Source organism: Aethalodelphis obliquidens, unplaced genomic scaffold (genome assembly GCF_003676395.1).
Source record: "Aethalodelphis obliquidens isolate GAN/ISIS:26980383/991018 unplaced genomic scaffold, ASM367639v1 scaffold4, whole genome shotgun sequence".
NCBI classification, from domain to species: Eukaryota; Metazoa; Chordata; class Mammalia; order Artiodactyla; family Delphinidae; genus Aethalodelphis; species Aethalodelphis obliquidens.
The window spans coordinates 5,605,264-5,621,300 of NW_020837948.1; the positions used below are offsets into that span (position 1 = coordinate 5,605,264).

The window sequence follows — 16,037 nt, forward strand, 5'->3', positions numbered from 1 at the left end:
AGCTATTATTCAATTAAGCGACAGGTTCTGCAAATCAGCCTGACTGCCCCTTTATGGAGATCAATCTTAGAAGAACAGAAATACCACAATCTCCATCTTACAAATGAACAAGTCCAGGATTTTCTGTCATTTGGTCACAATCCAGAGTCAGCAGCATCTTGCAGTTGCAATAATCCTAGCAGGAAGAATGGACTAAATGTTTTGTAGTTTGTATTCTTTTTTCTTCTAAAGGGGCACACAATTGTATGCATTTCAGACATACTAACACCCACACTTCTCACAACTAATGCCATTATACTATGTATTATGCATGAAATGCACATTAATTACATGTGCACATTAGGAATTTCATGGTTACACCTTTAAAAAAAAAATTCTTCAAAAGCCCTACATAGGGCTTCCCTGGTGGCGCAGTGGTTGAGAGTCCGCCTGCCGATGCAGGGGACACGGGTTCATGCCCCGGTCGGGGAAGATTCCACATGCCACGGAAAAGCTAGGCCTGTGAGCCATGGCTGCTGAGCCTGCGCGTCCAGAGCCTGTGCTCTGCAACGGGAGAGGCCACAACGGTGAGAGGCCCGCGTACCGCAAAAAAAAAAAAAAAAAGCCCTACATAATTTCATGCTGCGGAGCAACTAAGTGCACCACAACTACTGAGCCTGCGCTCTAGAGCCCGCGAGCCACAACTGCTGAGTCCACGTGCCACAACTACTGAAGCCCGGGTGCGTAGAGCCCGTACTCCGCAACAAGAGAAGCCACTGCAATGAGAAGCCCGTGCACCACAACGAAGCGTACGTAGCCCCCACTCGCCGCAACTGGAGAAAGCCTGCACTAGGCAACGAAGACCCAACACAGCCAAAAATAAATAAATGTATTTATTTTTCAAAACACGTAACTCACAACTTTAAAAATAAATAAAGAAAAGGAAAACACAACGAGTCATTTTCAAATATTAAAAGTTAACCAAATACATATCCTCAAAGCCCTTTTAATTGCATTCCACATGAAGCCTTATGTGGTAGATTGTATTTTCCAAAGACGGCAGCAAAAGCATGTCCTATCCCACATACTCTTCTGCATATCGAATGACATTTTCCCATAAGGCAGTGGAGTCTATGACTCCATTCCCTTGAACGTGGGCCAGTCTAGTGACTATTCTGACCTATAGAATATGGTGGAAATAAAATTTCTACCACTTCCCAGTATCCTCCTTAACTGTCTTGGCAGCTTCTGGTTCTTGCCTTCTGGCCAAGCAGCCTCACAGAGAGGCTCACAAGGGAAAGAGTCAGGACTCCTGGCCAACAGCCTGACTGAGCTCTCAGTCAAGAGCCAATACCAACTTGTCAGCTGCCTAAGTAAGGCAAATTGGAAATGGATCCCCAACCCCAGCTGAGCCATCCGAGTAGACAGAGCATGAAAGAGAGACTAGTTATGTGCTAAGAACTACACAAATTGCAGATTCATTAAAAAAGAAAAAAAAAAAGACTGTTGCCACTAAATTTGGGGGTGGTTTGTCACAAAGCCATATTGCCAGAACACTTGGTTAGTGAGTTTAATTCAAACTGTCTCTGTTCCATATGTTTAGTGTTCTAAGTCCCACATATATATAACAATGGCGATATTACACAGAAATTAATTAAAGCTCTAATGTGAATCATAATAAAAACCTCTAGGTAGCATGGTACAATGGAAAGAATAGAACATAAATCAAAAATTTTAAGTGCATAGAAACCAAGCCTATCGATCTGCGCCTGCGTGACCAGCTGAGTTGGCCTCTGGAGACTGCAGATAAGCCGACCTTGCCTAGACAACCGAGTGAGAGGTACCCCGGTGATTAGTGATTTCCTGCTGCCTCCTCACACAGTACCTGGGATTCTCATGACAGCAGTGATTGGTGAGGGGCTTGACCAAGGGAGCCCCCTTATCTCCCTCCAGTAGCAGTTAAGCTCATGGAGTGTGGACCCACCCAGGTTGGGTTCCAGTTCTGGCTCCACCATTTTCTGTGTCATCCTGGCAAAGTTTCTTAACCTCACTATGCCTCAGTTCCATCTTAAAATAAAAATATCTTAAAAGACAATAATGGTACATACAGCGTAGGGTTGCTTTGGGGATTAAATGAGTTATACTAAAGCACTGAGGCATTTCCTGGCACGTGGAAAGCTCTCTAAGGCAATTGCAGTTCTTTGATGTCTCAGTCTGCTTTTAGTTTGCGGATTTGGGAAAGTCATCAGAGACCATGCCCCTCCTCTGTTTCAGAAACTCCAAAGGATCCCTTTGATTACAGCAGGGGCTCCAAAGTGATGGTGCAGGGTGAGGGGGTGGGGGGGGAGAGGTAACATAGGGTGGGTGTGATATGATACGTTGGGGGAGTGGGAAGAAAATACTAGAATATTTCTAATTTTTGTGTTTTTTAATTTCTTATTTGTGTGTTAATGTTTATAAAGAGTATATTACATTAGTTGTACATATAAATAACTTGTAAATAAATATTGGGGGTTTGGGCTGAAAAAAAAAATTTAAGTTCAATTCCTCCTTAGCTGATTAATGGTTATGGAATTTGATCAAACCAGTATGTTGTTGTCTTATTTTCTTTATTGCTAAGATGAAATAAAATAACGCTTACCCACCCCCACAGAACTGTTGTGAATGAAAAATGACATGGATGACATAAAATTTACTGCTAAATTAGAGACAAAGGAAATACACAGCACAGTGCTTGGCTAAGTTAAGTACTTAACAGAGACTTCATTAAACGTTACCTCCATGAAGAGACATGCAAGGGTAAGAAGCTCTCATTAAATCTTTCAGAAGACCATCAGCATGTTCCTGCTTATCCACAAATATAATAACAGATCCTGATTCTTGATAATGGCCTAGAAGTTCAAGTAGCTTCAAGAATTTCTTTTCTTCTTCAATCACAATCTGAAAACAACACATTGTACCAAGTTAATGGAGTAAAAACCCAAATACATTTCATGAGCAAAAATATTCATTTTATTTGTGGCAAATAAATAAACATCTTCCTATAACTTTAGGAAGGGGTAGGAAAATGTTGACTTTAATTGATAAACCACTAAGACCAAAAAAATAATTGTAACTTTCAGAGACTAAGAGGCTTACAAATGTGGACAGATGATCATCTGTTCTCTTTTTTTTTTAATTTTTGCGGTACGCGGGTCTCTCATTGTTGTGGCCTCTCCCGTTGCGGAGCACAGGCTCCGGACGCGCAGGCTCAGCGGCCATGGCTCACGGGCCCAGCCGCTCCGCAGCATGTGGGATCTTCCCAGACCGGGGCACGAACCCACGTCCCCTGCACTGGCAGGCGGACTCTCAACCACTGTGCCACCAGGTAAGCCCCTCTCTCTGACTCTTAACTTCACATCCTATTAACCAAAGAATAACATAGGTATGTGACATTTTATCACCAGCCTACCACCTCTGGTGAAAAAAACTAAAAGAGCATTTAAACAGACAGTTCCATGGAAGAGCAAATTCAACTATACTTGGTAGGGCTTTCCTGGTGGCACAGTGGTTAAGCATCTGTCTGCCAATGCAGCGGACACGGGTTTGAGCCCTGGTCCAGAAAGATCCCACATGCTGTGGAGCAACTAAGCCCATGTACCACAACTACTGAGCCTGCGCTCTAGAGCACGTGAGCCACAACTACTGAAGCCCGCACGCCTAGAGCCTGTGCTCCATGAGAGAAACCACCACAATGAGAAGCCCACGCACCGCAACAAAGAGTAGCCCCCACTCACCAAAACTAGAGAAAGCCTGCATGCAGCAATGAAGACCCAATGCAGAAATAAATGAATAAATAAAATTTAAAAAATATATATATATATTTCGTAAAATGTTAAAGGCTGCAGTTGATACATACTATTTAATTTTAGAAATTATCTGCCTACATGACAACGATCCCAAAAGGATGACACAGTGCCTAAACATACAGGGAACTGGGGGTTTCCTAAGGACTGTACGCACCACTTGTTGCTCCACATCTGAGCAAACCACACTTCTGCCTCCAACCTGCACTTCAATGGGTTTACTCAGGATTCTGCGAGCCAAGGCCTCCATAGCTCTGGGGAAAGTAGCTGAAAACATAACTGTCTGTCGGTCAGGACGAACATTATCCACAATGCGCATGACCTGAGAAAACATTACAAATAGGCATGGTGAGTGTAGTGTCCAAAAACTGTAGGATGGTAAAACCAAGTAGAAGGAACTTTTGAGAACATCTATTCAGTGACTTTTAAATGTGTTACCTTAGAATATTATAATTGATTTTACCCTAAAATTTGCTCCTCTTATAGTTTCCCCCTCTCAAGATATGGCAACTCTAGTCATTTTGGTTTATGCCAAAAATCTAGGAGCCATCCGTAACTACTCTCTCTCTTACTCATCCCACACCCAATCCATCAACAAATTCAGTAGTCTTGATCTTCAAACTAAACCTACAATGCACCTATTCCTCATTGATATTTCTGTTTTCCTCCAATTATTCAACACATTTTTACTGAGCAACCATTATGTGCCAGGCATTGTTCTAAGTGCTTGGAATATGCAATAAAAATAGAGAAAAACTTGTCTTAATAGAGCTTATATTCTAATGAGGATGGACAAACAAATATATTATGTTACAAATGGTGATAAGAGCTACAGGAATAAAAAGAACAATGATGGTGGACATACTGTTGAGGGAGTGGGATACAGGTACCAATTAACTACCTCAATGTCTAAAGAGCCCTGGAGGAATCAGGGAGTTCTAGGATTCTTATGGCATAAACAAGCAAAAAAAGACATAATAAAATTATTACTGATGGTTTCAAGAGAGACAGGGGTGAGTGGTCGGAAACTGGAAAGGGTAAAGGTCTTGCCAGGAATACACAGGACCACATTTCTACTCCAATCAAAGATGATGTGATATCTGTGAAAGGGGCTGCCGTACCCAAGGCATGTGGAAATCCTGGGCTCCTGGTCCAAACCTCAACCATCTCTCATCTGGATTATTTCAATTGTCTCCTACCAGGTTTTCCTGCCTTTACTCCTGTCCAATCTGAAATCTATTCTCCACCCAGCAGCCAAATTGATGGCTTTAAAACTTATGCCAGTATTTTCAGTTAAAAATGTTTCAGTGTTGACAGCACACACTTACTTCTCTTCCCTTGAAAAACGCTGTAAAATGTAACAATACAGGGATTGTTTTAAAAAATTACACAAACCAACAAAGACCAAGAAAATAAGACAGGACACGATAGCAACAACATTTTGATTAAGTGGTACCTGACTTAGCAGACCCAAGAAAACTAAATCCTAAAATGGGAATGAACTAGACTTTCAACAAGTGGCTTCTCTTATACCCTATCCTGTTTCTCTTCTTCAGGAGGATTGCTCTTTACCACTTGGTCTTTACATAAATTTCAGAGTTAAGCTCTCTTTAATGTTTTCCAGTAAAGTTTCACAGTTTTCTCCAGATACATATTACACATCTTTGTCAAGTTTATTTTTTCAAGCTTTTGTAACTTATATGATTTCTAAAGTACATTTTCTAACTTACTGGGAAAAGAACTGCAAATGACCTTTCTTTACTGACTTTGTGTCCAGAAATTTTACTATTCTCTTTATCAATTCTAATAATTTATCTGTAGATTATTTTGAGTCTTCTACAAAGATAGTCATATCATCTGCAGATAACACTTGTTTCTTCCTTTCTAAATATTATACCTTTTTCTTGCTTACTGTGCTAGGACCTCCAGCAAAGTGTTGAGTGAGTGTTCACTACCTAATTTTCTTTCTTATGTTAAAAGCTTCAAAGTTGCACCATTAGGTGTAAGGTTTGCTACAGGCTTATTCTGGTAGCTCCCTACTAGTCCTAGTGTGCTGAATTTTTAAACCATCAGTGAAATTTTATCAAATGCTTTTCTACATTATTTGAGATAATACTATGGTTTTTCCCTCTATTCTGGTAACAGGGTGGACTACATTACTTGATTTTTCTAATGTTAAACCAGCCTTACATCCAAAGGATACTAACTTCGATATGATTAATGATCTATTTTAAACATTGCTATATTTGGTTCCTTAATATATTTTTTTACGGGTTTTGCATCATTGTACATAAAACTGTAACATAACGTTTGATTTCTGTATCAATATTATATTGGCCTAAAAAATGGAATAGCTACTATGGAAAAGTTTGACAGTTTCTTAGAAAGTTAAACATAAATTATCATACAAGGGTGGGGAAGATGGCGGAAGAGTAAGACTCGGAGATCACCTTCCTCCCCACAGATACATCAGAAATACATCTACACGTGGAACAACTCCTACAGAACACCTACTGAACACTGGCAGAAGACCTCAGACCTCCCAAAAGGCAAGAAACTCCCCACGTACATGGGTAGGGCAAAAGAATAAACAGAGACAAAAAATAGGGACGGGACCTGCACCAGTGGGAGGGAACTGTGAAGGAGGAAAGGTTTCCACACGCTAGGAAGCCCCTTCACGGGCGGAGGCTGTGGGTGGCGGAGGGGGAAGCTTCGGGGCCACGGAGGAGAGTGCAGCCACAGGGGTGCGGAGGGCAAAGCGGAGAGATTCCCGCACAGAGGATCGCTGCCGACTGGCACTCACTAGCCCAAGAGGCTAGTCTGCTCACCCGCCGGGGCGGGCAAGGCTGGGAGCTGAGGCTCGGGCTTCGGTCGGAGCATAGGGAGAGGACTGCAGGGAGAGGACTAGAGGCGTGAACACAGCCTGAAGGGGCTAGTGCGCCACGGCTAGCCGGGACGGAGTCCGGGGAAAAGTCTGGACCTGCCGAAGAGGCAAGAGACTTTTCTTCCCTCTTTGTTTCCCGGTGCGCGAGGAGAGGGGATTAAGAGCGCCGCTTAAAGGAGCTCCAGAGACAGGCGCGACTCGCGGCTAACAGCACGGACCCCAGAGACAGGCACGAGACGTTAAGGCTGCTGCTGCCGCCACCAAGAAGCCTGTGTGCGAGCACAGGTCACTATCCACACCTCCCTTCCGGGGAGGCTGTGCAGCCCGCCACTGCCAGGGTCCCGGGATCCAGGGACAACTTCCCCGGGAGAACGCACGGTGCGCCTCACACTGCTGCAACGTTATGTTGGCCTCTGCTGCCGCAGGCTTGCCCCGCATTCCGTACCCCTCCCTCCCCCCGGCCTGAGTAAGGCAGAGCCCCCGAATCAGCGGCTCCTTTAACCCCATCCTGTCTGAGCGAAGAACAGACGCACTCCACCCTACATGCAGAGGCGGGGCCAAATCCAAAGGTGAGCCCCCCGGGAGCTGTGCAAACAAAGAAGAGAAAGGGAATGTCTCCCAGCTGCCTTAGGAGCAGCGGATTAAATCTCCACAATCAACTTGATATACCCTGCATCTGTGGAATACATGAATAGACAATGAATCATCCCAAATTGAGGTGGACTTTGAGAGCAAGATTTATTATTTTTTCCCCTTTTCCTCTTTTTGTGAGTGTGTATACTTCTGTGTGAGATTTTGTCTATATAGCTTTGCTTTCACCATTTGTCCTAGGGTTCTATCCGTCCGTTTGTTTTTTTTTTTACTTTAAAAAAACTTTTTTCTTAATAATTCTTTTTTATTTTAATAACTTTTATCTTACTTTTTTATTTTATCTTTTCTTTTCCTTCCTCCCTCCCTCCTTCCCTTCCTTTCTTTCTTTCTACTTCTTCTCCCTTTTATTCTGAGTCGTGTGGATGAAAGGCTCTTGGTGCTGTAGCCAGAATTCAGTGCTGTGCCTCTGAGGTGGGAGAGCCAACTTCAGGACACTGGTCCACAAGAGACCTCCCAGCTCCATGTAATATCAAACGGCGAAAACCTCCCAGGGATCTGCATCTCAACACCAACACCCAGCTTCACTCAACGACCAGCAAGCTACAGTGCTGGACACCCTATGCCAAACAACTAGCAAGACAGGAACACAACCCCCACCCATTAGCAGAGAGGCTGCCTAAAATCATAGTAAGTCCACAGACACCCCAAAACACACCACCAGACGTGGAGCTGCCCAACAGAAAGACAAGATCCAGCCTCATCCACCAGAACACAGGCACTAGTCCCCTCCACCAGGAAGCCTACACAGCCCACTGAACCATCTTTAGCCACTGGGGACAGACACCAAAAACAACGGGAACTACGAACCTGCAGCCTGCAAATAGGAGACCCCAAACACAGTAAGATAAGCAAAATGAGAAGACAGAAAAACACACAGCAGATGAAGGAGCAAGATAAAAACCCACCAGACCTAATAAATGAAGAGGAAATAGGCAGTCTACCTGAAAAACATTTCAGAATAATGATAGTAAAGATGATCCAAAATCGTGGAAACAGAAAAGAGAAAATGAAAGAAAGATTTAACAAGGACTTAGAAGAACTAAAGATGAAACAAGCAACGATGAACAACACAATAAATGAAATTAAAAATACTCTAGAAGGGATCAATAGCAGAATAACTGAGGTAGAAGAAAGGATAAGTGACCTGGAAGATAAAATAGTGGAAATAACTACTGCAGAGCAGAATGAAGAAAAATGAATGAAAAGAACTGAGGACAGTCTCAGAGACCTCTGGGACAACATTAAACGCACCAACATTCGAATCATAGGGGCTCCAGAAGAAGAAGAGAAAAAGAAAGGGACTGAGAAAATATTTGAAGAGATTATAGTTGAAAACTTCCCTAATATGTGAAAGGAAATAGTTAATCAAGTCCAGTAAGCACAGAGAGTCCCATACAGGGTAAATCCAAGGAGAAACACGCCAAGACACATATTAATCAAACTGTCAAAAATGAAATACAAAGAAAATATGTTAAAAGTAGCAAGGGAAAAACAACAAATAACACACAAGGGAATCCCCATAAGGTTAACAGCTGATTTTTCAGCAGAAACTCTGCAAGCCAGAAGGGACTGGCAGGACATATTTAAAGTGATGAAGGAGGAAAACATACAACCAAGATTACTCTACCCAGCAAGAATCTCATTCAGATTTGATGGAGAAATTAAAACCTTTACAGACAAGCAAAAGCTGAGAGAGTTCAGCACCATAAAACCAGCTTTACAACAAATGCTAAAGGACCTTCTCTAGGCAAGAAACACAAGAGAAGGAAAAGACCTACAATACCAAACCTAAAACAATTAAGAAAATGGGAATAGGAACATACATATCAATAATTACCTTAAATGTAAATGGATTACTGCTCCCACCAAAAGATACAGACTGGCTGAAAGGATACAAAAACAAGACCCATATATATGCTGTCTACAAGAGACCCACTTCAGACCTAGAGACACATACAGACTGAAAGTGAGGGGATGGAAAAAGATATTCCATGCAAATGGAAATCAAAAGAAAACTGGAGTAGCAATTCTCATATCAAACAAAATAGACTTTAAAATAAAGACTATTAGAAGAGACAAAGAAGGACACTACATAATGATCAAGGGATCGATCCAAGAAGAAGATATAACAATTGTAAATATTTATGCACCCAACATAGGAGCACCTCAATACATAAGGCAAATGCTAACAGCCATAAAAGGGGAAATCGACAGTAACACATTCATAGTCGGGGACTTTAACACCCCACTTTCACCAATGGACAGATCATCCAAAATGAAAATAAATAAGGAAACACAAGCTTTAAATGATACATTAAACAAGATGGACTCAATTGATATTTATAGGACATTCCATCCAAACACAACAGAATACACATTTTTCTCAAGTGCTCATGGAACATTCTCCAGGATAGATCATATCTTGGGTCACAAATCAAGCCTTGGTAAATTTAAGAAAACTGAAATTGTATCAAGTATCTTTTCCGACCACAATGCTGTGAGACTAGATATCAATTACAGAAAAAGATCTGTAAAATATACAAACACACGGAGGCTAAACAATACACTACTTAGTAACGAAGTGATCACTGAAGAAATCAAAGAGGAAATCAAAAAATACCTAGAAACAAATGACAATGGAGACACGACGACCCAAAATCTATGGGATGCAGCAAAAGCAGTTCTAAGAGGGAAGTTTAGAGCAATACAATCCTACCTTAAGAAACAGGAAACATCTCGAATAAACAACCTAACCTTGCACCTAAAGCAATTAGAGAAAGAAGAACAAAAAAACCCCAAAGTTAGCAGAAGGAAAGAAATCATAAAGATCAGATCAGAAATAAATGAAAAAGAAATGAAGGAAATGATAGCAAAGATCATAAAACTAAAAGCTGGTTCTTTGAGAAGATAAACAAAATTGCTAAACCATTAGCCAGACTCATCAAGAAAAAAAGGGAGAAGACTCAAATCAATAGAATTAGAAATGAAAAAGAAGTAACAACTGACACTGCAGAAATACAAAAGACCATGAGAGATTACTACAAGCAACTCTATGCCAATAAAATGGACAACCTGGAAGAAATGGACAAATTCTTAGAAATGCACAACCTGCCAAGACTGAATCAGGAAGAAATAGAAAATATGAACAGACCAATCACAAGCACTGAAATTGAAACTCTGATTAAAAATCTTCCAACAAGCAAAAGCCCAGGACCAGATGGCTTCACAGGTGAATTCTATCAAACATTTAGAGAAGAGCTAACACCTATCCTTCTCAAAGTCTTCCAAAATATAGCAGAGGGAGGAACACTCCCAAACTCATTCTACGAGGCCACCATCACCCTGATACCAAAACCAGAGAAGGATGTCACAAAGAAAGAAAACTACAGGCCAATATCACTGATGAACATAGATGCAAAAATCCTCAACAAAATACTAGCAAACAGAATCCAACAGCATCATACACCATGATGAGGTGGGGTATATTCCAGGAATGCAAGGATTCTTCAGTATACGCAAATCAATCAATGTGATACACCATATTAACAAATTGAAGGAGAAAAACCATATGGTCATCTCAATAGATGCAGAGAAAGCTTTCAACAAAATTCAACACCCATTTATGATAAAAACCCTGCAGAAAGTAGGCATAGAGGGAACTTTCCTCAACATAATAAAGGCCATATATGACAAACCCACAGCCAACATCATCCTCAATGGTGAAACACTGAAAGCATTTCCACTAAGATCAGGAACAAGACAAGGTTACCCACTCTCGCCACTCTTATTCAACATAGTTTTGGAAGTTTTAGCCACAGCAATCAGAGAAGAAAAGGAAATAAAAGGAATCCAAATCAGAAAAGAAGAAGTAAAGCTGTCACTGTTTGCAGATGACATGATACTATACATAGAGAATCCTAAAGATGCTACCAGAAAACTACTAGAGCTAATCAATGAATTTGGTAAAGTAGCAGGATACAAAATTAATGCACAGAAATCTCTGGCATTCCTATACACTGATGATGAAAAATCTGAAAGTGAAATCACGAAAACACTCCCATTTACATTGCAACAAAAAGAATAAAATATCTAGGAATAAACCTACTTAAGGAGACAAAAGACCTGTATGCAGAAAATTATAAGACACTGATGAAAGAAATTAAAGATGATACAAATAGATGGAGAGATATACCATGTTCTTGGATAGGAAGAATCAACGTTGTGAAAATGACTCTACTACCCAAAGCAATCTACAGATTCAATGCAATCCCTATCAAACTACCACTGGCATTTTTCACAGAACTAGAACAAAAAATTTCACAATTTGTATGGAAACACAAAAGACCCCGAATAGCCAAAGCAATCTTGAGAACAAAAAATGAACGGAGCTGGGGGTATCAGGCTCCCTGACTTCAGACTATACTACAAAGCTGAAGTAATCAAGACAGTATGGTACTGGCACAAAAACAGAAAGATAGATCAATGGAACAGGATAGAAAGCCCAGAGATAAACCCACGCACATATGGTCACCTTATCTTTGATAAAGGAGGCAGGAATGTACAGTGGCAAAAGGACAGCATCTTCAATAAGTGGTGCTGGGAAAACTGGACAGGTACATGTAAAAGTATGAGATTAGAACACTCCCTAACACCATACACAAAAATAAGCTCAAAGTGGATTAAAGACCTAAATGTAAGGCCAGAAACTAGCAAACTCTTAGAGGAAAACATAGGCAGAACACTCTATGACATAAATCACAGCAAGATCCTTTTTGACCCACCTCCTAGAGAAATGCAAATAAAAACAAAAATAAACAAATGGGACCTAATGAAACTTCAAAGCTTTTGCACAGCAAAGGAAACCATAAACAAGACCAAAAGACAACCCTCAGAATGGGAGAAAATATTTGCAAATGAAGCAACTGACAAAGGATTAATCTCCAAAATTTACAAGCAGCTCATGCAGCTCAATAACAAAAAAACAAACAACCCAATCCAAAAATGGGCAGAAGACCTAAACAGACATTTCTCCAAAGAAGATATACAGACTGCCAACAAACACATGAAGAAATGCTCAACATCATTAATCATTAGAGAAATGCAAATCAAACCTACAATGAGATATCATCTCACACCAGTCAGAATGGCCATCATCAAAAAATCTAGAAACAATAAATCCTGGACAGGGTGTGAAGAAAAGGGAACACTCTTGCACTGCTGGTGGGAATGTGAATTGGTACAGCCACTATGGAGAACAGTATGGAGGTTCCTTAAAAAACTACAAATAGAACTACCATATGACCCAGCAATCCCACTACTGGGCATATACCCTGAGAAAAACACAATTCAAAAAGAGTCATGTACCAAAATGTTCATTGCAGCTCTATTTACAATAGCCAGAAGATGGAAACAACCTAAGCGTCCATCATCGGATGAATGGATAAAGAAGATGTGGCACATATATACAATGGAATATTACTCAGCCATAAAAAGAAATGAAATTGAGCTATTTGTAATGAGGTAGATGGACCTAGAGTGTGTCATACAGAGTGAAGTAAGTCAGAAAGAGAAAGACAAATACCGTATGCTAACACATATATATGGAATCTAAGAAAAAAGAAAAATGGTCATGTGGAACCTAGGGGCAAGATGGGAATAAAGACACAGACCTGATAGAGAATGGACTTGAGGATATGGGGAGGGGGAAGGGTAAGCTGGGACAAAGTGAGAGAGTGGCATGGACATATATACACTACCAAATGTAAAACAGATAGCTAGTGGGAAGCAGCCGCATGGCACAGGGAGATCAGCTCGGTGCTTTGTGACCACCTAGAGGGGTGGGATGGGGGGGTGGGAGGGAGGGAGACGCAAGAGGGAAGAGATATGGGGACATATGTATATGTATAACTGATTCACTTTGTTATAAAGCAGAAACTAACACACCATTGTAAAGCAATTATACTCCAATAAAGATGTAAAAAAAAAGTGGCTTTCTTCTATTTGAGGCTTTCCTAGCCTAAAATAAATAAATAAATTACCATACAATCAGGAATTCTACTCCTAGGTAATCTATTCAAAATATACGAAGAAGTATGTCCATACAAAGACTTGTATACAAATGTTCCTAGCAGCATTATTCCTAATCATGGAAATAATCCAAACGTTCATCAGCTGGCTAATGGAGAAACAAAATATGACATATATTCATATGACGGAATATTAATTACTGAGCAATTAAAGGAATAAAGTACTGACAAATGCTAGGACACGAATGGAGCTCAAACACATATGATAAGTGAAATAAATACAAGCTAGATGTATACTGTATGATTCTCCACCCCCTCCACCCCCAACAGCACGGCTTGCGGGATCTTAGTTCCCTGACCAGGGACTGAACCCGGACCACGGCAGTGAAAGCACTGAGTCCTAACCACTGGACCACTAGGGAACTCCCTGTAAGATTCCATTTATATGAAATGTCCAGAAAAGGCAAATCTTTTAAGATAGAAAGCAAATTAGTGGCTGCCTCGGGCTGAGGTGGAAATAGGAAATGAATGCATACAGGCACAAGACATTTTTCTGGTGAAAGATATCTTCTAAAACTGAATTGTGGTGATGGCTGAAAAAACCTGTATGTGTACTAAAACCCATTTTATTACACACTTTAACAAAGTGAGTTCTATGGTATATAATTAGACCTTAACAGAGCTCTTTTAAAAGTAAAAGATTATAATGACCTTATAAATTGATGAGTATTCCCTCTTTTTTATACTTTGAAATAAAGTATGATTAGGAACATAATTATTTACTCCTTGAATGTCTGGTACAACTTGCTAGTGAAAAATAGTCAGGAACTTGTGTTTTCCTTGTAGGAAAATTAAAAGTTGATTTCTTTAACAAATGTAAGACTATTTTAGTGTTCCTGTATCTGTTTAACCTAAAGCTTTCAAATGTACTGGCAAACACAGGAAAAAAAAAAAAAAAAAAAAAGAAGCAAGAAGTGAGAAAGAGACTATGCAAGGAGATGAAAATTTCAAAAAACTATCAATATCCAGGGAAACATAAGAAATTTCTGTATCTATGAGACAAGAACAGGATGCCATTTAAAATTAAAATTCAGAGAAAAGAAAAGAACATTTAGAAATTAAAACTATGAAAGCAGAATTTAAAAATTCAACAGAAAGGTTGAAAGCTGTGAGTTTAGGAAATCTCCTAGTACGGCAAAATGATAGAGATGCAAAATACTTAAGAAAAATTAGGAAAATAAAAGGATGAGTCCAAAAGGTCCAACATTCAAATAATAAGAGTTCCAGAAAACAAAGAGAAGGAAATTATCAAAAAGTAATTCAAGAAAATTTCTCAAAACGGAAGGATTTGAGTTTCTAGATGGAAAGACACACGAAGTAGTCAGGACACTAGTTGAAGAAAACAAGCCTAAATGACATAGAACATTAGGATAAAGATCCAAAAAGTTTCAAGACAAAAACTACAAAAGATTAATAACTGAGTAACATTGAATTTCTCAAGAAAACCAATGGAGGGACTTCTCTGGTGGTCCAGTGGCTAAGACTCCACACTCCCAATGCAGAAGGCCCGGGTTCAATCCCTGGTCAGGGAACTAGATCCCACATGCCACAACTAAAGATCCCGTATGCCGAAACTAAGACCCAGCGCAGCCAAATAAATAAATAAATAAATAAATATTTTTAAAAAAAGAAAAGAAAGAGAAAGAAGAAAGAAAACCAATGGAGACAAAAAGAAATTCTGAGGGAAAATAATCCTCACCTCATATCTGGCTAAATGTCAAATAAACGTGAGGGTAGACCAAAGACTTTCCAGACATGCAAAGACTCAAAGAATGTACCTCAAGCACTTTCTACTGAAAAAGCAGTCCGTAAACAAAGGAATACACCAAGAAAAAGCCATGAGATCAATTTCTGGTTAAAAATGAAAGACTGAACACATGCATCTATTTTTACACCCTCCAGAACGACAAAACATTATAAAAAGGAGATTTTTTAAAATTCACAATGATATGACTCAAAACAAAAGCAACTAATCAGGACAGAGTTTTGGTGAGGGGGCATGAAAATGTTCTGATATTGGATAGTGGTGATGGTTGTAAAGTTCCAGGAATACGATAAAAACCACTGAACTGACTGGGAAAGGGCACCAAGCTCCATATTCCACCTGACTTCTTCAACTCCCTCTACTCTCTTTCTACAAATGGACCTGCTGTCTCTACTAGAACACATAATTAAAAAGCATATTCAATATCTCCCTCCTACAAAGTAACCTGTTTAATCTCCCCAAAATGCTTATCCAGTCCTTTTTCACATTACGCTCAGATCAAGCTCCCTATAGCTTCCCCACTATCCCAGTCCTACTTGTTGGGACCCAAAGGATAAATTTAATGCTTCTTTCATGTGATAGACTTTATTCAAAGAGTTAAAGGATGCTACCAAATCCCCTACTTCAAGCTAAATATTCCTCATTCCTTTAACTGTTTCTCGGCTCAGGTATTACCATAGTCCTGTTTATTCTTATATGCTCCTCTGTATCTCGTTTAGAATGTGGTCCCTAAATCTAAACACAATACATGCACTATCATATGGCAGGTAATACATTTTTGGAGAATACATGAATAAACGGAAAAGAATGAACACTTTAACCATATC

The 16,037-nt window shown here is 40.0% G+C and overlaps 1 protein-coding gene across 3 annotated transcripts in view; it reads right to left on the reverse strand.

Annotated features, from left to right (window-relative positions):
* The window catches only part of DDX46 (DEAD-box helicase 46), a 61,003-nt gene that overhangs the window by 23,623 nt on the left and 21,343 nt on the right, over positions 1–16,037 (reverse strand). For all 3 annotated transcript variants that reach the window (XM_027097214.1, XM_027097209.1, XM_027097204.1), the window contains 2 exons: positions 3,982–4,146; positions 2,757–2,919 (listed from right to left, as the gene is read on the reverse strand). In XM_027097214.1, the coding sequence (XP_026953015.1) occupies positions 2,757–2,919; positions 3,982–4,146 (328 nt within the window). The remainder of the gene's footprint in view (positions 1–2,756; positions 2,920–3,981; positions 4,147–16,037) is intronic.